The 23,955-nt window shown below is 38.5% G+C and overlaps 1 protein-coding gene across 3 annotated transcripts in view; it reads left to right on the top strand.

Moving 5' to 3' along the window:
• Nucleotides 1–23,955, top strand: part of ANKS1B (ankyrin repeat and sterile alpha motif domain containing 1B) — a gene marked incomplete at both ends in the record, with an annotated part of 1,047,539 nt that overhangs the window by 174,445 nt on the left and 849,139 nt on the right. For all 3 annotated transcript variants that reach the window (XM_080935870.1, XM_080935862.1, XM_080935871.1), the window contains 3 exons: nt 3,407–3,487; nt 12,149–12,305; nt 19,668–19,964. In XM_080935870.1, the coding sequence (XP_080791996.1) occupies nt 3,407–3,487; nt 12,149–12,305; nt 19,668–19,964 (535 nt within the window). The remainder of the gene's footprint in view (nt 1–3,406; nt 3,488–12,148; nt 12,306–19,667; nt 19,965–23,955) is intronic.

Genomic DNA, 23,955 nt, shown 5'->3' with positions numbered 1-23,955 from the left:
TATTTATTTGTCTTATAAAGATGTGAAGGAGTTATTGCATTAAAAAAAACATTTGGAATTTTGAGTCAAATACAATTTTTGTAGTTGACTTTTTTCACCTAATATATAGACTTGCTAACTTTCAAGGTGTTTACAGATAGATAATAGTTACCATAGTAGTGATGTGACATTTTATACTCAGGTAAATCCATAGTGAATGAATTTTATAGTGCCCATAAATCCCATTTTATTCTCTTCTTGGTGCATGCTAATAATATTATCCCTTTTGCTATTAAAATCATCAAATGTATGTTTAGATTTACAGTGCTTATATCAATAATTTCATTTCATATTCATCAAGTTTCCCAAAGCGGAGTTGTTAGGCAAAATAATCTTCATATTTGAAAAAAATAGAATATGCAGTGGTAATGTTCACAAACGTTGTTGAATTCAATTTTCAGCCTATAAAATGTCCTTCTACCGTGCTTCGACTGTTTATCATAAATGATATTTTAATGCATGGTACTGTTGTCCAAGAGCATTTTCATTCAGGTGTGTGTTATATGTTTGGAACATAATCTTCCCGTGTTTCTCTGCCCACTTCTCATACCTCCCTTCCCATTAATCCTCTTTGCTCAGATTCATTTGAACATTCATGTTATGTAAAGACACACACACATTTGTATTTTCATATGTTTGTATAAGTACACACAGAGAGTTGCTGTTTTCGGTCTCTCTGTAAAAACTTAGAAACCACAAATTAGAGAAAATTTGAAATTGATGCTTTCATGACTGGCTTAATTGGCTTAATACGGTTCTCTGTATTGGCATCCATCCTTCTTCGACTGCTGCAACCCCAGTCTTCTTTCTGGATGAACAACTCCCATGGGGCATCTAGACTGTATATATAGTGTGTGTGTGTGTGTGTGTGTGTGTGTGTGTGTGTGTGTGTGTGTGTGTGTGGTACAGGTGCCATTAGAGGGCAGACAGGGCAACTGTAGAGACAGACCTAGATTACATGGGTGCTGGGAATGACATTGAGTGTGAGCCTTTAGTGGCCGAACTCTTTATCTTTCTGTTTCTTTAAATAGGAGCTGAGGTTATTAGTTTGAGCCTTTTCTCTCCTCTAGACCAGTGTCGTAGGGACACGAGCTGTCTAGGCACATCTTATTTGTGTATGGAAAGTTTTACTATGGAAAGTTTAAGTCAGTTTAGTAAGTCAGGTTTATCCTGCTGTGTTTTAAGCTTAAATTACTTTGCAATTTTTTTTTATTACCTTCTTTGACTTTGATGTTACTTTATCACTAACACTAGGGGTTTCCAGATACTTTTGTGTGTGTTATTTCTAATTTATTTTACTGTAGTCAGAGAATATATCTTTCTTGATTTGAATACTTTCATATATATTGGGACTGTTTTATGTTCCATGATTTGCTGTGTTTTGATAAATATCCTGAATTTACTTGCAAAAAACTTTTATTATTCTCTTATTATTTCATAAAATGTTGCATAAATTCCATTTAGATCAAGTTGGTGAATATTATTTAGTTTCATACTCATTTTCTTTCTTTCTTCCTTCCTTCCTTCCTTTCTTTCTTTCTGTCTTTTTCTTTCTTTTTTTCTTTCATTTTTCTTTCTTTCTTTTCCTTCCTTCCTTTCTTTTTAAAATATTTATTTATTTATTTTATGTATGTGAGTACACTGTTGCTGTCTGTCTTCAGACACACCAGAAGAGAGTCTCTGATCCCATTACAGATTCTTGTGAGCCACCTGTGGTTGCTGGGAATTGAACTCAGGACCTTTGGAAGAACACTCAGTGTTTTTAACTGCTGAGCCATCTCTCCAGCCCCTGATTTTCTTTTTTATTTCATCAACTGAGAGATGGTTTAATATTTTTCAGACATAGGTATATAAGCCTTTTTTTTCTTTGCAGTTGAGCTATGTTTTACGTGATGTATTTTGAACCTCTGTTGTTAAATGCATTAAAAAACTACTTAAGATTATGCTGTATTCTTGTCAAGTTGTTCCCTTAATTATTATGAAATGACCTTTCTGTCTTTTGCTTATGTGTACTGCAACCACATTTGGATCAGGTCTTCTTTCTCTATTAAGAAAATCATTAAGATTTCTTAGCTCTCTTTTGTGTGTGTGTGTGTGTGTGTGTGTGTGTGTGTTTTAGAGGATCAAAACCTAGAACCTAGCATATGCTAGTCAAGTCTATACTTAGCTGTACAAGCAGCTTAGTAATTTAGGGGTTTTTATTAAGTTAAATTTAAATTGATAAAAATCACGTGTTATTTATTAATTTATTTAATTAAATTTAGGGTGTATTTTGTTAAACTTGCCTTTCATCTCTCTCAGTATGTATGTATGTATGCATGTATGTGTATGTGTTCACTCATGCATATCTATTCATGTGTGTATTTTCCTGCATGTATGAATGTGTGCCATATCTATTATCTACATTGTTTTCTCCCTTTTTAGACCGGACTCAGATGTAGCCCTGGCTGTTCTGGAACTCCTGTATAGACCATGCTGGTCTCTAACTCTCAGAGATCTGCCTGCCTCTGCCTCTTTAATCTGCCAGAATTAAAGCCAGAACCTCCACACCTAGTCAGATTATGCTTTTATAAGGAACGATTATCAATTATGATTCCATATCTTCAATGCTTATATTGAAATATGTGACCTAGAGCTAATGCATCATAAATATTTTGTGAGTATGAATTTGTCATGAGCTAGTGTCTCCTAATTTCAATATCAGCATGACCATTAAGGTCATTCTGTCTTGATCTTAGACAAATGTCTTTCAATGCTTTATTGTCTCCAAAGGCTAATAGTAATTTCTTTGACCTCAGTGACCAAGTATCACGTGAGTCTTTTACATAATTACATGGTAGCTCCAGAATACATTGTGTAGTGAAGTCAATGGTAAGAGCATAATTGTTAGGATCTTCTTGTGGCTTTATACACACTTTCTTGGCAGCAATAGAACAAGAAGAATTAAGTCTTCCCATAATGTGAACTTGTGGTACACATAAATCTCTCCTATGTCAGGGTTAGTGCATTAAGAGTGGAGGGAAACGTCACAGGTCCTTATTTTTCAGAAGAGTATATAGTGCCTGAGTGCTAATACTTAAGTAATAATAGAAAGGAAAGTAAGAGGGAAATTTTGGACCCAAACTTAGTGCACAGCGGTGAACATATATTCAGTAATATGTTTTTGAAGGTGGTGACACTTGCTGTTAAATTTCTCTACATCAAATAACTGAAGTTATTCTTTGGGGTATGGATGAAAGATGTCATTCATGTTGTACAGAACTGCAGTTTTCATATGCTGCACGCAGCCTGCCGCGTGACTGTGTGCTACTCGCCTTGAAAGCGTGACTCCCCAACTGTTAACTCTGCACTTGTGTTTTGTTCGCAGCATCTGGCGAGGTCCCAATGTGAACTGCACAGACAGTTCGGGTTACACCGCTTTGCACCACGCAGCCTTAAATGGACATAAGTAAGTACCACTTATCCGGACTGGACATTTTACAGATCTGGTTACATGTGATGACATTAACTGTACCTGTTGAGGCCTTTCTCATTTCTCGAGTCTTCTGGTCCTACGCAGTTCAGCAAGGAGGCACCGGACGATGATACCGATACGTTAAGCTTGGTAGGAATATCACGGAGCACCAATGTGTTCAGAGTGTCAATTCAAAGGTAAACAGTATCATGCAGGAAGCCGGGACCATGCTAATCCTATGTAGCTTTAGGGAAAGGACAGGATAAACAAACAAACAAACAAACAAACAACTCCAAACCACTGCTTACCTTCTTGTGACCTTTACCTACCTGCTCAACACAGGAGTGGACTCTTGCCACAGTCCTGCCACCAGAGACCATGTGATGTTTTCTGCCATATATAATCATCTTTCTCAGCTCTAACCTGTTTGATATTATGGGATTAATGTTCTAATTAACATGCTAGTTTATGCTGTGGGGCATGAGAGAACATGTAACTACAACTAGTATTTTATATCTGTGTTTGGCTAAGTAAGCTAAGGGTTTAGTTCTAAGATGTGATACATTTTCCTTTTCTTTTTTTTTCACTTTGTGATACATTTTCTTGGTGACATTGATGTTCTGACTTTTGCTACCATGAGATGTGCCCTTTTCTGTCTCCTCCTTTTTTTTTTTTTTTTTTTTGCAGGAATGGTACAAGTTGGTTCCAAGGCTTGGCTCTTTTTATTTCACTTTTGAGTTTTGAGTGGGATGTGGTCATGAAATCATGCTTGTATCCCAGTACTTGGCACAGGCTAGATTAGGAGTTCAAGATCATCCTTGGGTACTTCATGAATTCAAAGGCACCCTGAGCTACATGAGAAAACATATGTATATACATATATACATACATACATATATATATATATATTTCTTCCCACCTAATATTTATTTAAATTTGAAATACATAGGCCTTACTTATACTTGATCGTTACTTTGGTGGCCATAAAACTCTAACTTCAAAAAACAAAGCAAACAAAAAAACCAACCCTTAGAATTTTTGTATTATTTATTAACCTTACAGTTTCTCTTAAAACTTATATAAATCTAACCTCATCAGTACATCTAAAGAATCATCTGAATTGCAAAACATATTATAAATTTCATCTCCCATTATTTATATTCTTAGTATTGGATTACCAAATTACATTTGTTTTATCCATTTCTTTTGTATTGCATTATCAGATCCCATCTAGCTTAGAATGTTTTGTTTTGGCAGGATCTTTTTTTATTATTAAATTGCTTTTCTATAGAATGGAAAATATGTCTGTATGTCTGTTTGTCTGTCACCATTTTATTTTATTTTTGAAGATCGGTTCATACATCCCCACTTCGCCTCCATCTCATGACCCATGTTCCCGTTGCCTCTGGGACAAACTGGGATTGTAGATCGGAATCACTGTGCTCAGCTCACAGGTCTCCTTCAGAAGTGGAATTATTATTTATTCTTCTTGTATCAGGATGATCAGATTCCAAGACAGTTTTAAATCAGTTTACATCACAAACAATGATGTTTCTTTTTCATTTAGAGTTCAAGTTTCTGGGGAAGGCAGACTCTGTGAGGGTTGCTTGACATTTCTCGTGCCAACTCCGCATTATGCTCATTTCTTGCTTTCTTACAATGTCACTTCTCAAGTGTTTGAAAGCAAGTTAGGAATTGTAGCCTCTCTAAATTTTCAGAAGACATATTTACTAAACATTATTGATTTATCCACGATGACCTGGGAAAACATGACTGTTTCCATTATCAACATAGAAAGTGAAGATAATTTAATGGAACTCAACAGTAATCATTAAGATTAGCATTAAAAAAACTGTGTTCAGCCATGTATTTTAAGCATCCCTACTCATTGCACATATTCCATAGTTACATATCTTTGATTTTATCTGATGAGTTCATTTATCAACCACTTTCTAGTAAAATTTTTCTCAATAACGTCCTGTTCTGTATGCTTTGAAAAAAGTAGGAAGAGTGTCCAACCTGCTAATTGTTTGCTTTCAATATGTGTTAGTAGTGACATTTTTAGGTTTCAGTCTAGTGTGTATCAATCACTGACTAGCTCGTCTCACTGACCCTTAAATTACAGTTTTGATATATATGTGATGTGTTGTTTCTCAATTTTGTATTGTGATACTATAGTTCTGAACTTTGGATTATCGCGCATATATGTTTAAATTATTTATAGGCTTCTACACGTACACAGCACTGATGCTACCCAATCTTACTAAATGGATAGATGGACAAAGCAGGCCACTTTGGATAAGCGATGAACTAGCCACTTGCAGTGTAAGGTGCAGTTGTACTGTGACCCTCGGTGTTCTTGTTCCAAGTCTGTGCTTTTACCATTGGTCCACATTACCTCCTCCTGTACTTAACCCTCTGCCTGGATTTTCTATGTAACATTATGTACTTTTACGATATTTTCCTATGGAATCCTAACTGACGCTGTCTTAGGTTAAAAAAGGAGTTATCTCAAGGAGAGGAAATTATCATTAAAGGTAGAACAGGTTGACTCTTTTTTTGCCTGCTAGTGTCACTTAGCATAGGTCATTAGTGCTTTATTTCGCTGTCATTTTTCTCTAGTCAACCTTAGCAGGTAGTATAAAAGCAAATTCCATGCTTGTTGTCGTTGTGGTTCCTAGTTTGTTTCTATAAACGTGATTTCTAGGCTAGAGTGTGCAGACTCCCAGAGCTAGGAAGCATATGGCAGGTTCCTGTGTTGTATTCTTTTGCTCTCAGCATAACTTTCCCCCACCACCAATGTGTGAGCAGCCCTAAGCCTCCCCGCTGGACACGGAGGCCATTTCCAACATGTTGTCCTGTTTTACTGGAGCCCTTGTCTATCAGCACTGGTTCATCCACAACTGGAGAAGCATTTTCTCCCTGTGACACACCATTTCATACAGAACAATTGATTGCCAATCAGCCAGGCTGGACACAACAGAAATTGTACTCCATTGGGGGTTTCCTTGGGTCATTTGCAATTACAGAATAGAAAGTTATTACTTTCAAATAACAGAAAAATCATGGTCAACAGGAGAAAATGTACTAGGGATGATTATAGGCAGCTTACACTCAAACATCAATCCCTTAGTTCCCTTTTGGAGAACAGTGTAGTCCTTCTCACCCCTCCCCCACATCTTTTCCCTTCCATACTTTCCTACCTGCTTTGCTTTCCTTCTTCCACTCCTCTTTCCTGCTTGACTTTTCTTCCTCTGCTCTGTTGGCTTATTTTGCTTTGTAATTAATTAGTTAATAAACACCAAGGGTGGAAACCAAGACTTCATGTATCCTAGGCAAGCTCTCTGCTGCCCTGGTACACGTACTGCTCTTTGTTAGCCCCCCCCCCCATTTCCCTCCCTCCCTTCTTTCTGTCCTGGCTTTTCTTTTTTCTTTCTTTTTCCCCCTTTCAGATGTGGTGTTTCTTACAAGCTGACTTTGAGAGACTGAGTCCATCTTACAAGGGCTGGGATCACATTCCTAAAATTTTTCAAAAAAAAATTGTCATTTTCAATAAGTTTTTTTTAAAAATTAAACTTAAGTACTTATATTTCATTTTATTCCCCTTCTCTAATTAGGAAATTGTTTCTTATTTTCCTCATGCTTTATTTCTCAAACCCTATTGGATGTGTTGTAATACTACTTGGATACTCTTGAAAAATAAAAGTGGCAACAAATTATCTTTATTCCTTGGAGATATGCATGGTGTATAATACGGCATATGTGGGGTTAAAAATAGTTTCCATTTTATCTCTTTTAGCATTTAATATCTTACAGACGCTGGTATCTGTAATCTAAAGTGTATGTTAAATTGGAGCTAGAATCCAATTAATTATGGAAACTGTCGTTTTGATTTATTTATTTTTTATTTTTAGTTTTTTTTTTTTAAATAAGAGAGGGAGTACTCTAAAATTTTATAATCAGATATGCAGAATTGTTGGAATAGTTAGAAATCCCTTAGATTTAATTGTTTTTTTCACAATCTGGAAATTGCATGTGTGAATTTATTATATAAAGAGGCTTCAGTGAGAGGGCCATATGTCCCCGGCCTTCTGGGCATGCCCAGCACACCTGCGACTCTATCTGCTCTAAAGAAAGGCAGGTGGCCTCTGGGAACTTTGGTGCCTAGCTTTTTGAGGTTTGAAACTCATTGGTTAGTTAGTTCTGAGACCAGATGAAGCTGTTATTTTGACACCTAATGACAAGCAACAGGATTAAAAAAAAACACAGTTGTAATGAAGTTACATGGAATCTTCATGAAAAAAGAGGGAAAAAATGAAGTTGGCACAACCAAGTACTTTGATTTTGCTTGGGATTTACTCTGAACTTCTTCTTCAAAGATATTAATCAGAAATGTTTCTATATTTATCAGAACAGGAATTCGAACGAGAGTGGAAAAAAACAATACTTTATAATTTGTGTTTTTATCTGAATTCACATCTATCACATTCAACATAATTAAATTATTTAAGTTGGAATACTTTTGATTTAATCCGATACTTTGTTTTGCCTCTGTTTGCCTTTTTCTGTCACCCCATGTCTTACTTAGGGTCACCATGACCAAGGCAACACTTATAAAGATAAATATTTAAATGGGCCTAGCCTACAGGTTTAGGGGTTTAGTCTGTTTGTATCATGGCAGGAATCATGGGAGCATGTAGGCAGACATGGTGCTAGAGGGTCCCAGAGTTCACCTTGATTTGCTGCCAGCCAGGAGAAGACTAGATTTTGTTTCACAGTGGCCATAGCTTGAGCACTTAAGACCTCAAAAGCCCTGCCTTCTGTGACAAACTTCCTCTATCAAGACCACACCTCCTACAATAAGGCCACACCTCCCACAACAAGGCCACACCTTCTACAATAAGGCCACTCCTTATAGTAGCACTTCCTATGGGTCAAGCATTCAAGAGTCTATGGGGGGGAAGACCTATTCAAACCACCACACCTGTCTACCACATTTATATTAGAATTTCGGAGAACATTTTTTTTTTTTTTTTTTTTTTTTTTTTTTTTGGTGTGTGTGTGTGGTGTTGGTTACGGACAAAGATAAACTCTGAGACCTGACATTTACAGTCTTGGGCCTGACTCTGAACTACCCTCATCATTTTCTTGTTTTTGTTTTCTTATAGTATCACCATACACACCCCACATGTGTCTGAAATCACGTTAGGACCTGCTAGCATTGGGTTCAGGTTTTGTGCCTGCTAAGTGTATGCCCGGTGGCTGAGTCGCACTATTAACCTTGGATCACAATATCAAGTGCTGGCTAGAAGAACCATTGTTACTCTATTTGTACAATGCTTCCTGGTCTAGAGGCATCAACATTGTAATCCAAGGAAGGAAGACCAGCCAGCTTCTTTAGTGGTTTGCGTTCCCTGAATAAGGTATTACATTCAGCCTGTAGGAAAACAAAATGTGATGGTGCAAGTATTCTTGTAACCTTCAAATTTATATATAGAAAGTACTTAAAGTTTAATCTGTTCTTAATGAGCCTGTATGGAAAAGGCCATTTAATTAACATTAGGTAAGATACATCTAGATGACCATAAGGAAGACTAGTGACAGTTTATTAATGATAGTATATGTTGTATTTATAGTTCAGTAAAACAGCCAATACTTACTTGATTAAAAGTCAAACGTTATATATAAAAAGTGTTTCTCAAACTGAATCTGAACTCAGCTGATTCACTAGTTAATAAACCTGAACAAGGGTGTAAAACTTACCGGAAAAAGTTTAAAAGAAAATTTAAAGGTAAAGGTACACACATTTATCCACCCGTGTCTATTACTCCCAGGTACTGGGAAGGCTGAGGAAAGAGTTGAAGACTCTCCTTAAACTTAGCAGGACCTTTCCTCAGAATCTAGTAAAACATGTTTAGGGATAATAGCTAATGCATTTGCTTACATTTTCAAGGTCCCGCATTTACTGGACCAGTTCTGTAGAAACACAAAGAAATGTAGTAAACACATTTAGAAGTGTGCTGCATAGAAGGATTGGGACAGCTCGATGACTCAGCTGGTTCAGGCTTTGCACATCAAGTCTCCGACCTGGGTTCAAAGCTCCGGTACCCACGGGGTGGAAGGAGAACTCTTACTTTGGCAAGTTGTCTGCTGACTTCCACACATGACCCCCATCAAATAAACTAATGTAAAAAATTTAAAAAGACAGTATTTAGTGATGTTCTTCTAACTTATATAGACTGTCTTTCTGATGTCGGTATAAAATGGTTTTACCAGTATGTGTGTAATATAAATGCTTAAAATAAGTCACTGTTTAAAAATAGTCATTTTTTTCAACATTTCATAATTTTTCTGGATAATCAGTCAATGCTTATCATTGATATTATTAGGAAATAACAACATTTGAGTCAAAGAATAAATGGGTCCTGAATTTTTAGCCAGAGTAAAAGGAAAGAAGAAGCTTCACCCCACCCATCTTTTTTTTTATCTTCTTCTTGAAAAGTATTTTAGAAGGTATGTGTGTTGTATTACTGTGGCGAAACACAGAAGGCTGGGTTACTCTATAAAGACAAGAAAAATGAGGGGACCATTTTGCTGCTTGCTGCTCAACACTAGTCAGTAATACAACTTGATTACTGGAACATAAAGCCTGATCTTAGTGGGTTTTTTCTTATTCATAACTACTGGTTGGATTCTTCTTACCTCGGTGTGGTTATTTACTTATCTCAGAATTGAAGACTCTAACACAGCTCTTATGTGGCAGAGATGAGAAAAGTCATGTGACTCAGACAAATGTCAGATTTCTCTTCTACCCGGTTTTTGTTCTTATTTGAAACAAATTCTCGTCCTTACATGGTGGAGCACCAGTTGTCACGTGACCTTTTTGGACACCCCCTCCCCCCATGGATCATTCATACCATGCTTCAGAAGTAGAAACTGTTTTGTTTTTCTTGCATCTTTTTTCTAGAAAGGAAAAGAAAATGGTGCTAACATTAAAAGTCAGGTAGTTGGCATAGCTAAGTCAATTCCCCAGCCTTCTAAATTCAGACCTTGTTAAATGATAACTTTTAAAAAGATGCAGTAGGGTAAAGATGGTTTGGCACAGGTGCAGTTCAGAGCCCTTCCAGAGGACCTGAGTTCAGTTCCCAGCACCCACACTGTAACTCCAGCTCCAGGGCTCCAATGCATTTGGCCTCCACAGTCACTACACTTGTATTCATACACACATGGACACTCATGGGCACACACATACACACAGACACAAGTACAACCAGCTCTTAAAAGAGAGCTCTTATAGTTCATGCCCCGGTTTCTCAGAAATCTTATCATTAGAAGATGCAGATTCCTCAGAACACATAAGCATATCTGTAACTTAGTCTCTGCTTTTCTTTTTTTTTTTTTTTTTTAATCACAATTTGATATTTGTTGCAACTGAATGTGGTGGTTAGGCTATGTTTGGGGAGCGGATTTTACCATTTATTGTTCTTTTGCATTATAGCTGTTTCTTCTGAGGTATTAGGATTCTAACCTCATTTCTTTTTAAATAGCCACTCTCCCCCCATCTTTACCAGTCTTGGTTTAACCTCATGAAAAAGTTTAAATTTAGGTCTTTCTGTTATAGTCATTCTATCAGTAAATTTCTTAACCCTAAGAATTGGCTTTAGTTTATAATTGTATATTCATAAGTATTTTTGCCTGCCTTTACATGTGTCTGCCTGGGGTTTCATGTAAGGATGATTAGAATCTGTTTCAAAGTAGCCAAATGAAATTGCAACTTTGTTAAGAATCACATTTTTGTATTGTTTTATATGATGCTCAGTATAATCTTTAGTAATAATTATCATCCACTTCTTCTTGAGGTTATTTCAATGAAGGTTTTTACTCTGGAAGTCTGGTGGGTCTTAAGTACAGAAGCTTGTGGGTAGCATGTGGACTTGACTTGGGATCACTTCCTGGGCCCTGGGGAGAAAGAGGAAGGCAGATGGATCATATATTCAGTCACGTATGTGATGTGGCTGATCACCTACCAAATTCTGGCTTTCAGCAGTGATCTAGTACTATTCTTAGAGTGTGAGCTCCCTTACCCACGTACCTAAATTTTTCTTTTGTATACATCTTCATTCATTCATTCATTCATTCATTCTAGTTCTTTCTAGAGATAACATCAAGAATACTCAAATTTATCTTGATAACTTTAGTTTCAGGAAACGGAGTTTGCTTATAGCTTCAGCTTTTATTACAAGTTAACTCTCAGACGAGGGTTATCTGGATAAACAGTTCAAACATGAAATACGAGGAGGTGATGATGTAACTTTTGTTAACTTACTCATTTATATAATGAGAAAAATATCCCAAATGCATTCTAATAAGTAATTTTATTGGTTAGCTAATGATTTGGGTATATGCACACCCATGTGCGCATGTGTGTGTGTGCATGCCTGCATGTCTTAGGAGGGCTTTGAGTATTTTCTAAGTAAAATAGTGTGTCAACTATGCAAACTCAATCCCAATCTTAAATTGTAGTGTCTCAAATGATCGTTTAAAAATGTCAGCTGGTCCCTAATAAACATTCATAGTGGTCTAATAAAAATCTGTGTTGTTCAGCATATTTTCTTTTCTGTTGTTTTCTTTTTCTTTTGTTTACCTTTCCCTCAGGGACATAGTTCTCAAACTACTTCAGTACGAGGCATCCACCAATGTAGCAGACAACAAGGGTTACTTTCCCATCCACCTGGCTGCCTGGAAGGGAGACGTGGAGATTGTGAAGATTCTCATCCATCACGGACCGTCGCACTCCAGAGTCAATGAACAGGTGCACTGGCCGGATGTTTGCTCAGGCCGTACTTTACTCTCCGAGTTTTGCAAAGCAAAGCCACTTTGAAAAGCTGATTGATTGTTTTGTTATCTCTGCTCTGCCAAAAATCATTCTCCTGAATTTTCAAAAGGAGACATTTGCACAGTTCTTTGGGTGTGGATACAATGCACAGACTGTGGGTTTGGATATGATGTGCAGGCATGATCGCATTTCGGAAGAGACTCTGTTAAGGAGAAAAACCCCGCATACAGAAAATCACTGTAAAATTTTTACCTGCCTTATAGAATATTTAAAGATAGGATGACACTCTGGTTTGTAGTGGGAATTGTTGTTCCTTAATAAAATTATGAATGCTAAAACAATGCTCATAGAGATCATTTACACGATGCTTTCCATATACTTAGTATTTTCATAGTTAGGTGCCCCCTTTTTGGGGAATCTGGGAAATCCAGTATGCACAGTTCCCAGTCTCACAGTAAGTTAAAAATTTCCTCTAAACACACAAACACGCACGCGCGCGCACACACAAACACTCGAGAGAGAGAGAGAGAGAGAGAGAGAGAGAGAGAGAGAGAGAGAGAGACAGAGAGAGACAGAGAGAGAGACAGAGAGAGAGAGAGACAGAGAGAGAGAGAGACAGAGAGACAGAGACTCTGTGAGCTGAGCCGAGCACTACAGGGAACTGTAACATGGGCAGATAGAGTGAGACTGGTAACAAGAATGTGATCTGTATTTCAAACAATGGACGGACTTGGAAAGGAATCCAGTTCTGAGCCTTCAAACAGACCGGAGCGCAGTTTTGAGAGAGGGACGCGTGGCCTCGGAATACAGTATAACAGACACCCTGAGCTCTGAATGCCCCCTACTGTTCCCATTCTGTAAAACTGTATTTGAAAACTGTTGTGCAGTCCAACAATGGAATCACAGCCTTACAGCCCTGCGTAGTATTAGGCTGCAGGCTGGCTGCTGCCCAACAGCAGTGTAAACTGATCACCGTAGGGCAAGGGTTTCTAATTAAAGGGCAATTACCACATTGCTCAGAGGGCGATAGATTATGCAGACCTTTGCCTGAAATTTAAGAGTAAATAAGAATGAACGGAAACCCTTTAAACAACAAAGGTAAAGAAAAAAAATTTCATCCAAATGCAATGTTGAAAAGACCAATTAGCAAAAAGCACTTTATTTGTCGGAAAAGTATCTCATTAATTTTTAATGACAATTAAAACTCTGAGTTTATATTGTTACGGAAATGTGGATTTTCAAAATTAGGATGCATTTAAGTAATTTTTAAAATGGCAGCTATGGCTAGCTTCATCATCATATTATGCTAAAAAGAAATTTGTGAGAATCCTGTTCTGTGCCTGAGATACCAGAACTTACATCATTTACAGGATGAGCCATCTGGTGGTTATTCTTAAAACTGTCTGCATGGCACATAGCCAGCCTGAATTAACAAAGTGGAAAAAACAACCCAAGGTTAAAGAAAAGGGTGTCGACTTAAGTAAACAAACTATTTTTTAAATGACACACACACACACAAAAAAGAAACACAGTGTCCATTTATATTTGAAAGTTGAAAAGTTTTAAGTGGTGTAAGTGTATTGATACGGTTTTCAAAAAAACACTTGATTTTCATAATATTGAAGATTGATCAAATTATGAAAAAATTCCTTTTAAGAAGGCTGGAAGTAGAATTTTTTTTTTTTGTATTTCCATTACTGTGTGCTGTGGTTTGGTTGGCATCAAGTTGAACTGCTTTGTTGTTGTTGCTGGTGTTTGTGCCCGTGCATGCATATGCGTGAGAACCTATGGGCCAGTGTATGTATGTGTGTGTGTGCATGTGTGTGCTTGTGTATGCACTGGTGCACACTGGTGTGTGGTGCAGTTGTGCATGTGCAAGCTGAGGCAGCCGTTATTCTCCACAGCTGTCTGCTTTGATTGGTACCTGGGCTCACTGATTAGAGTTTCTGGCTGTCTGTCCAGCATAGGGATCCTCCTGTCTCAGCTCCCTCAACACTAGGACTATAAGCCTGTGCCATCATGCCTGCTTTTCTGTTTTAATATGGGTTGTGAGACTGGGGCTTAGCATCCAGCCCTTAGCATCTCAGCATCTAGCCCTTAGCATCTCAGCATCTCAGCATCTCAGCATCTCAGCATCTCAGCATCTAGCCCTTAGCATCTCAGCATCTCAGCATCTCAGCATCTCAGCATCTCAGCATCTCAGCATCTCAGCATCTCAGCATCTAGCCCTTAGCATCTCAGCATCTAGCCCTTAGCATCTCAGCATCTCAGCATCTAGCAACCGAGCTGTCCCCCCAGCACCGTCTCGAGACTTTTCTTTCTAAATTCATTCTTCCACTTCAGACCAGTACCCTTGAGAGAGTCAGAAAAGTGCGGATTTTATTCTTATCAGTAACTTGAATGTTAGCTCCTTGCCCCAATTGGTACAGAAATATTTTAGCTAATCAGAAACTTTTATGTACTTAAGCAGTGGCAGGAGGAATGAAACTCAACATTAATGGGGACTGAGGGAAATCGGCCATTGTTCAGAGTACTTCCACCGGAGCAATGTTTCCTGATAACTGGAAGTGAAATTATCTTTCCTGTTTTAGAGACAAAGCACAGAGTTAGGTTAAGCTAAGTAACTTAGTGAAGGCCACATGCTTCTGGGTGACCTGAACTGAAACTTGAACTCTGAGTGCAGGTCTTACATCCTAATGCTGCCATCTCAGACCCTGTAACTTACAGTTTCCCAAGATAGGCAAGCTACAGACAGTATCTACATTACCTTACTGATTCCTGTCACAGTCTGGTGAAGTAGGGTTATCATGGCTGCTGACTGGCTGAGGCCATGTCCTCAGAGACTATGCCTAGGGTGCGTCTATTAAGAAATGAAATAAATGTTTAAAAAGGGTTTTCAGATCCAAAGCACAAGCCCTTAGCCAATTACACAGTCATGACATTGAAATTGTGCCCCTGGGTTAGTGTTTCACAGTACTCTCTGAAGAGGACTTCGTCTGTGGTTGTCCCTTATCAGGGACAATGCCTCCATGGGGAACTCTGTTCTAATATTCCCTTGTATTGCTTCAGATTTTCTTGGGGGGAAAAGGATTTGTAAACAGTTTTACTTCCAAATGTCTTTGTTGTTACTTGGGAAAAGTGCTAACATTAGGAGTTTTTGTTTTAAAAATTTTTTGTTAATTTATTATGTGTACAGTGTTCTGTGTACACGTCTGCCTGCATGTCAGAAGAGGGCATCAGATCCTAGCATAGAGGCTTATGAGCCACCATGTGGTTGCTGGGAATTGAACTCAGGACCTCTGGAAGAGCAGTCAGTGAATGTCCTTAACTGCTGAACCATCTCTCCAGTCCCAGACATTTTTTAAACATTTCCATTTAATGCTTTATCACACTTTTGCTGTATTGCTGCATAGTGTCAAGGATTAATTGTTCTTCTATGTTTTACTCCATGTTCCTTGTCTGGATCATTCCTTTTTGTGCTCTGGGTCAGTTAGTGACATACGTGTTTTGTGCATGTAAGCTCTGCCTAACATGTTGGATGTAATACACAGATGAGCATTAAGTATTACCAAGAATGATTCCTGTCAGGAGCGACAGGGAATAGAACAGCTCAAGATTTCCTCATGTGTTGATTAGCCTGCGATCCAAAAGTATTTCTGGAAGTTCCAGACCTTTGCTGAGCATAAGGAGTGCACGTTGTGATATTACTGGTTGGAATGTACAATGAGTGTTAATAATACCACTGAGCAGAACGTGGTTTTCTACCTCATAGTTTATGTTATAACATAAACTCAGGTTCCTATTGATCTTATAAAACATCCAGTTAAGAAATATTAGGGAGTCCATTTTAGGAAATAATTCAGTCAGCCTTGCATTTTAATGTTTCAAAAGCCCAGCCTGACGTATTTTGGCGTATGAACCACAGCATGTGGTTATAGAGAAGACAGTGTTCTTACATACGGGTGATGATCACTCAGGGATCCAATGGATTGTGAATGATGGGTGTGCAAAGGCTTCCAGTAGATCCTGTTCACCGTCCTATTTTGTACAAAAGCTGTGATGCAGAGCAGGACCATGGTAGAAAACAGGGAAGTACAGCCCTGGACACATGCATGCACAGGGAGTGCTACTGGGTAATGGATTTGGTAGGGAGGGACAGTGGGGGAGGAGGGAGAGCTGGAAAGGGAAGGGTGGGTGTGGTGTGGGTACAGTGCCCATATATGAATTTGGTCACAAAGAATGAATAAATAAATAAATACAAGAAAGACAAACTCTGGTACTACATGGAAACCATGAAGAAAGTATAACATTATTTCCAGTTCTATTGCGGTTCTGTGATATTTTTTTCTCTTTAATTTACTACTGGGGCAAAAGTCAGAGGATCCTTATCTCAAACATACTTTGTCTTTGCTGCTTGAACTCAGGTCTTGGGTAAATGGAGTTGGTCAGATGATTCCTTCTGTTACTCATTGTCTATAAGTATCTTAGAGTGTTTTCACAGTAGCTTAGCATGTTCTTACAGTATCTTAGTGTGTTCTTACAGTATCTTAGCATGCTCTTACAGTATTTTAGTTTGTTTTTACATATCTTAGCATGTTCTCACAGTATCTTAGAGTGCTCTTCTAGTATCTTAGAGTGTTCTGACAGTATCTTAGCATGCTCTGACAGTCTCTTAGCATGCTCTTACAGGATCTTAGAGTGTTATTACAGTATCTTAAAGGTTTCAGGGGCTAGTTATTCAGTTAGAAATGAAGAATTCAGAACATTTAAAGAATGTTCTCTATAGATGTACTAGCAATTGTTAATCAATACACCATCATGGTCTACATATTTTAAATTTGATGTTTTTTTCTTGGATTTTTAGTGAGCGTGGACACAAGCATATAATCTTGCCTTTTAAAAGATAACACAGTTGTCTCCACTGATAAAAGCCTAAGAATGAGTTGATTGCAGATAAAAACCTGTGAACATTGTCTCCTAAATAGGTCTTTAATGATGGAGATAATTTCTCCTGAGATTTGAACAGCACTAATTTGGTATTATTAGACGAACTTTCAATTTTGCTCCTATTTTCTAGGCTAAGGGCTGTGGAAAAGTAGAGATCTTTGAGGACTCATTACTTCATAATTGGCCTTTCTCTTTCTCAGAGAGATATTACAGTTTGAAAAATGGGATTCAGCCCTTTTTAGACCAAGAGGAAATTGGGCTGGTCAGAAATCAGATTTTTATGTCATCTTCTTATGGGTTAGGGTAATAAGCTTGGACTTCTTATGAGACTTGTAGAACATTCGGATTTAACAAAGTAGGAAGTCTAAAACTGTATGCAGTCAGTTTTTTAGGAACAGGGACCAAAAAAAAAAAAAAAAAAAAAAAAAAAAAAAGGATCTAAATTAAGCACAAGGTCAATTCTTATACAAACAAAGCAAGAAACACCTTCAGGTGGATTCCCACCTGTCTGTCTGACCCAAGCTTCCATCTTCCATCCTTAAAGAGCAGAAAGAGCAGACCCGTGTCTTTGTTTTTAATCTCCCATTGCCCTGCCTTGATACTACATGCACCAATTAAGAAGCCCTTCCTCCTGTACCCCCTTGCACCCCATTACTCTTGTTTAGGTTCTCACATTTTTCTTCTAGCTGCTTAATTTACTGGGTTTCGTTTTCCTTTGATCCAGCACAAGCCTTCGTTTTGTTTGTTTGTTTTACTCTGGTTTGGGCTTTTGTTTGTTTGCTTGTTTGTCCTGAAAGATTAAGATGTGTTGGAGTTTCAATTGCCCTTTCCCTTTTGTTTTCGTAGGAGCTTCTATCTAGGAGGCGGCTCCTCCTAGTTCAGCGTGCTTGGGTGAAATCTCTGGAAAATTTTAAGATACTTTCAGAGTTGGTGTTTTTTTTTTTTTTTTTTTTTTTTTTTTTTTTTTTTGGCAGCATAGAGGCAGATGGTGGCAGCAAGAACTTAGGCTTTAGGCTTTGACAGGCACCAAAAGATCCCAATTCTTAGAGGTTGTGTGACATTTTTCTATTTTAAAATCCTTATCCATGAAGTAGACATGCTAATGCCAGACATGTAAGATTTCTGTAAAAGTTAATGAGACATGTTTGTAAAAATCGGTAGTCGTTTGGCAAGTGTTGGTAGGCACTACTGCCATGACAGAAGGTCATGTATGTTGATAGTTCAGGCGTTGGGTCTGTGCTGCTTGGTTCAAATCCTGATTAAGTGTCACGTCTCATCACTGTCTTTGGTGGTACCAAAGCAGTCCTACAGGTGTTGCTGGATGTGAGCTGTACATCAGAGGTGATGTGGAAAACACGGAATTAAAGCACAACCTCTAACCTCATGTTACCCTTACAGAGCACGGAATGGCTGCGTAATCAGAAACCCACTGTTTGGTTATTCGGTGGTAGTGATGAAGAGAGGCCCCATCTTATAATGAGGACTAAGCTAGTGAATATATAAAATACAACTGGGCCTGGTGTTGAGTAATAATTATGCAGATGGTGTGCTAATGGCGGCTCATCTTTCCCTTTAGAGCCCTCCATTAAGATTCTGTCATGTGTATTTTAGTAATTCTTATTCCCAGTTCTCCCACTGACTCTGCTGCTCGGGACATACCAAGGTCCCCATCTACTCTCACCAGCCGATAAAATTGTCAGAAGAGTCAATTTGCATCAGAACTGAATTCATTTTTTATTTTTAATCTTGTTAAATTTCTAGAAAAATCCCATTTTTTTAAAAATATGAACTCTTATCAGCTACAAATGCAGTACTCTGTATTCTTGGCTACTGGGCTAGGTGCAGGCCTAGACCTGTTTCTTACCTGTCTGTGTTTTCAAAAGGATGCCATTATCTTTTCCTAGGGATGGATATGAGTTTTTATTCTTTCTGACAAGAGAAGTAATGATCCATATTTATTACTCAGCGTGTTTGTAGCACAAGCGGTGGTTTCTATTTATTTAAAATAAATTGAAACAATCTGGGTAACTTTTCTGTAGGTCTGTTATCATCAGGGATTTATCCTGTCTAGTCTACAAAGTCAGTCATTCGAAGTATGTTATAATTGTTATTAATCTTCCTTATTAACAAGTGTTATAGAAGCAAGTGTAGTGCAGGTAATGCTGGCCATCTGGACACATTTAATGTATATATTAAAACAAAGATGTGGTTTTAATAAAATAAATGATGAATACTTTGATCAAATATAAAATTCACTTAGATGTTATTAATCTAACAGGTTATGCTTAAATTCACATCTTCATACATGCCAGGTTTTAAATGATTGTGTTTAGAGTCTGTTGGCTAATTAAGTTTCTGAAGACACGTCTTTTGTATCTCCGCCTTACCCAGAACAACGAGAACGAAACGGCCCTCCACTGTGCAGCGCAATACGGGCACTCGGAAGTAGTGGCCGTTCTCCTAGAGGAGCTCACGGATCCCACGATTAGGAACAGCAAACTGGAGACGCCGCTGGACCTGGCAGCGCTCTACGGTCGGCTGAGGGTGGTGAAGATGATCATTAGCGCGCACCCAAACTTAATGAGCTGTAACACTCGGAAGCACACGCCGCTCCACCTCGCAGCCCGCAATGGCCACAAGGCAGTGGTCCAGGTGTTGCTGGAAGCGGGGATGGACGTGAGCTGTCAAGTGAGTCTTGAAGCTGCGCGTTTAAAGGCGATGCTGCTGGGAATTTAAGGGGATTTAAAGCATACGTTCTAACTTTACGATAATTAGAGGGCTTCGGATTATCAGTGGATGGAAGTTGTAGGCAGTACCATGAGTGATTGTTTTCTTTTTCTGGTGTTTAACTTACAGCCTGATACACTTATAAAGTGAGGCAAAACTTGGTGAATGAATTTAATGTTCTTTTTCATTTTATTCTTTGAAGAGTTAGTATTGATATTTTACGTATATGAGCATCTTAACTGTGTTGTCTCTACATGCCTGGTGTGTGGCATAGATCTACTGGAACCGAAGTTATATAGACTTGTGAATTGTCATATAGGTGCTAGGAACCAAACCTGATCCTCTGCTATAGTAGCAAGTATTCTTAATGCCTGAGCCATTTCTCCAGCCTCAGCTGTTAATACCTTTAGGATGTATTCACAATGTATATTATAGGATATTTACTATATATTTAGTGCATGTTTACTATATATCCACAATAACACTTTTAGTATTATATTCACAATGCTAAGCCTACTTGCTGACCCATTCAAATCCAGTGGTCTCAAATGTCCTATGGGATGGAGTACTATCAATTTCCAGTGAAGAGAACAGGAGTTAGCTCTAAGAATTTTGTCAGACACAGCTGAGACAAAACCAGAAATGTCTGTTTGGATTTACTGATTGCGTTCTAGGCCTCTTTCCAATATAATTTACCATCTGTACAAAGTGGTGACCAACCACTATGTTCTCAGTGACTCCAAAAAAAAAAAAAAAAAAAGAGCATTGAGAACAATTTTGATTTGAGTGTTTAAAAAATTATTTTATGTGCATGCATATATCTGTGTGTGTGTGAGAGGGGGGAGAATATGAATGACTGTGAATGAATGTCAGTTACAGGAGCATGGGTGAAGGGTTAGTTGCAGGAACATGGGCAACTGACTTGTGATCACACCATTGATGAAATGTTTCTTCTTCTCCACACAATCATTACCTATCTATAAATCCTCAGGAAGCAATTAGACTGTACCTTCCATTAGCAACTGCTAGCTGCCTAAAAGTCTCCAAGGAGGGTTACGGCCTTATTAGGCCTTCTTCCTTCTGTGATTGAAATCTTGTGTAGGTCTTGAGCAGGTGATCTAATCTGCCATGTTTTAAAGAGCATCATGTCCTTGTCATATCCGGAGGACAATGAACCACAGCACTCCACCCTTCCTCTGACTTTCACATGCTTTATTTCCCCTCTTTGAGACTATTTCTAAAGGTGTGGAAGGGGTGATGTAAATGCCCCATTTATGGCTGAGCAGTCAATAATCACTTATTTTCAGGATTTAACCGATCATAAGTCTCTTCAGTTACCACTGCCCACTGTAGAAAGAAGCTTCTCTGATGAGCAGAACACACCATTAATATATATGCATAAACTCTGATATTTAGATGGTAATTTGACTAGAGCATCCTGTCTGTTTGGGAGAAGTTCAGTGGTAGTTTTCCTGCTTGGTCATGTTACCACACTAGCAGTACCAGGCAGGAATTCTTGCCTGTAAACAGCCAGAGAGTGGTTGGTTTGCCCCTGTAACAGTCACACCAGTGGATACATCTTGCACTACTGGTGGATAACTGTCTTAGTTATTTTTCTATTGCTGTGCTGACATACCATGACCAAGGCAACTTGATAAACATTTATTGGGGTTTATGAATTCAGCGGATTATCTTATTCTATGACCATCATGGTAAGGAGAATGGTAGCAGGCAGGAATGCATGGTGCTGGAGCAGAAATTGAGAACTCACATTTGAAACCTCACACAAGTCAGGGGGAAGACAGACAGACAGACAGACAGAGAGAGACAGAGAGAGAGAGAGACAGAAAGACAGAGAGAGATAGATATACAGAGACAGAGACAGAGAGACAGAGATAGAGACAGAGAGGGTGGGGGAGGGGGGAGAGAGAGGGAGAAATTAGCTAGCTAGCTCTAACTGGTAATGATGTGGACTTTTGAAAACTCAAAGCCCATCCCCAGTAACACATCTCTTGCAACAAAATCATGCCTCCTAATTCTTCCCAAACATTTCCACCTACAGGGAGTGGGGGGGGGGGGAGCATTCAAATATACAAGGCTATAGAGGCCATTCTTATTTAAATCACCACAGTAGTGCAGCAGGTAGTTTATATTGTGTTATAAATTGGATACCTGTCTCTTTCAGAGTATGAGTGGACAGCATGTGTTGTAATAGGAAAGGTTTGATCTATTAAGATCTACTTGGTCAGTTTGGGCCAACATAGCAACATTATGATTCAAAGAAGGAAAGAGAAAGGAAATATCCCAGGCCCCTTGAGACCTATGTTTAATCTTAGCAATATGCTGATCCTGTTGAGTTTGGCTGGCCAGAGCAAATTACAAAGGTCACTTTAATACTTTAAGTGGGAAAATGGTCTCTGCCTGTAGATGAGAGGAGAGCATTAATAATAAAAGAAATTTAAGTAGAAGAAATAAGTGAGGTCAGTTTCACATAGAATCTGCAGAATCTGGATATAAATAGTGCTCCATGATGGGATTACTGGGTGTGCAGAATTGGACAGAATTGTACAGACGTTGACTTATGGGATTCTCAGCTTCTGGAATTACTACTCCTGCACAGACCACTTTATAAAATAGCTTTGTTGGTAGGGCATGGAGGTACACACTGGAAATTTCAGTACTTGGAGGCCAAGGTAGAAGGATCCCAAGTTCAAAGTCAGCATAGTGAGGTTTAGGTCAGTTCAAGCAACATAGTGAGTGATATTCTGCCTCAAAATTTGAGGGGACGACTTACTGCTTAAAAAAACAAAAACTAAGAATTTATTTTTATTTTGTGTGTAGGGGGCTTTGCCTGCATGTATGTCTGTTCACCATGCGTATGCAGTGCCTATGGAGGCCAAAAGAGGGTGCCGGACTCCAATGGAATTGGAGTTTCGAGGGTTGTGAGTTGTAAAGTGGGTGCTGGAAACTGAACCTAGGTCTTCTGCAAAAGCAACAGGATTTTAACCACTTCTCCAGGCCCCACTTACTGCCTTTTTCCTTTTTAATAAGGATTTTAGTTTTATCACTCAAATTAACCAGTCCCCCCCCCCCCATTGAATTCACTCCAAACTGTTTTTAATATCAGATAATGTTTGCAGGTATGCTCACTGGCTGATAGTGAACAGTTTCAGAGGGTTGAAAGTTCATTACATTGCTGCAGCCAGACAGTTGAAAATAGCAGTGTTAAAGTTCATCCACTTGGGTTGTACATGTTTGCTTTGATATTCTTTCTTTGTGAGTACACACATGTGTGCATGTGGTTTACATATGTGGACATGAGCATATGGGTTCCCTACCTCATGCTAGCCTGTGCAGAGGTCAGAGTTTGATGTTCATATGTCTTCCTCAGTTCTTTCTCTGCCTTATCTTCTGAGACAGCACTGTTTTCTGAACCTGGGGTTTGCTGTCTCAGCAGACTAGCTGGCAAGAATCCCCTGGAGAGACCTAACTCTGCTCCTCTACATCCAAAGCTGGCTCACCACACTTTCATATGTATCCTGAAGATCTGATCTCAGGTCCTCATTGCTTTGGACAAAAAACAAAACAAAAAAACCAAAAACAACGGAAAACAACCCCCCTTACCCACTGAGCCATCTTCCCATTGTCTTTGAATTGTAGCATGTATTAATATTCTCCCTGGATATTTGGTTTTCAGCAGATTTACCTCTCTAATCAATTCTAAATTACACCCTTTTGAATTATTAAACAAAATACATTGATTTCTGTTTCACTAAATTTCATGTTAAGTCGACAATCTCTTATTTGAAATTAGCAGGGATAGAAGTATTTCAGGTGATTTTGAATCTTGGAACGTGTACACAAAAGTAAGGAAATATTTTGGGAGTAGGACCAAAGGCCACATAAAAATTTACTGATGTTCTGTCTATACCTTGTATGTTGAGCTTGAAAG

This window comes from Micromys minutus, assembly GCF_963924665.1.
Source record: "Micromys minutus genome assembly, chromosome: 22".
In the NCBI taxonomy this organism is placed as follows: Eukaryota; Metazoa; Chordata; class Mammalia; order Rodentia; family Muridae; genus Micromys; species Micromys minutus.
This window is presented reverse-complemented; position numbering and strand designations above follow the sequence as displayed.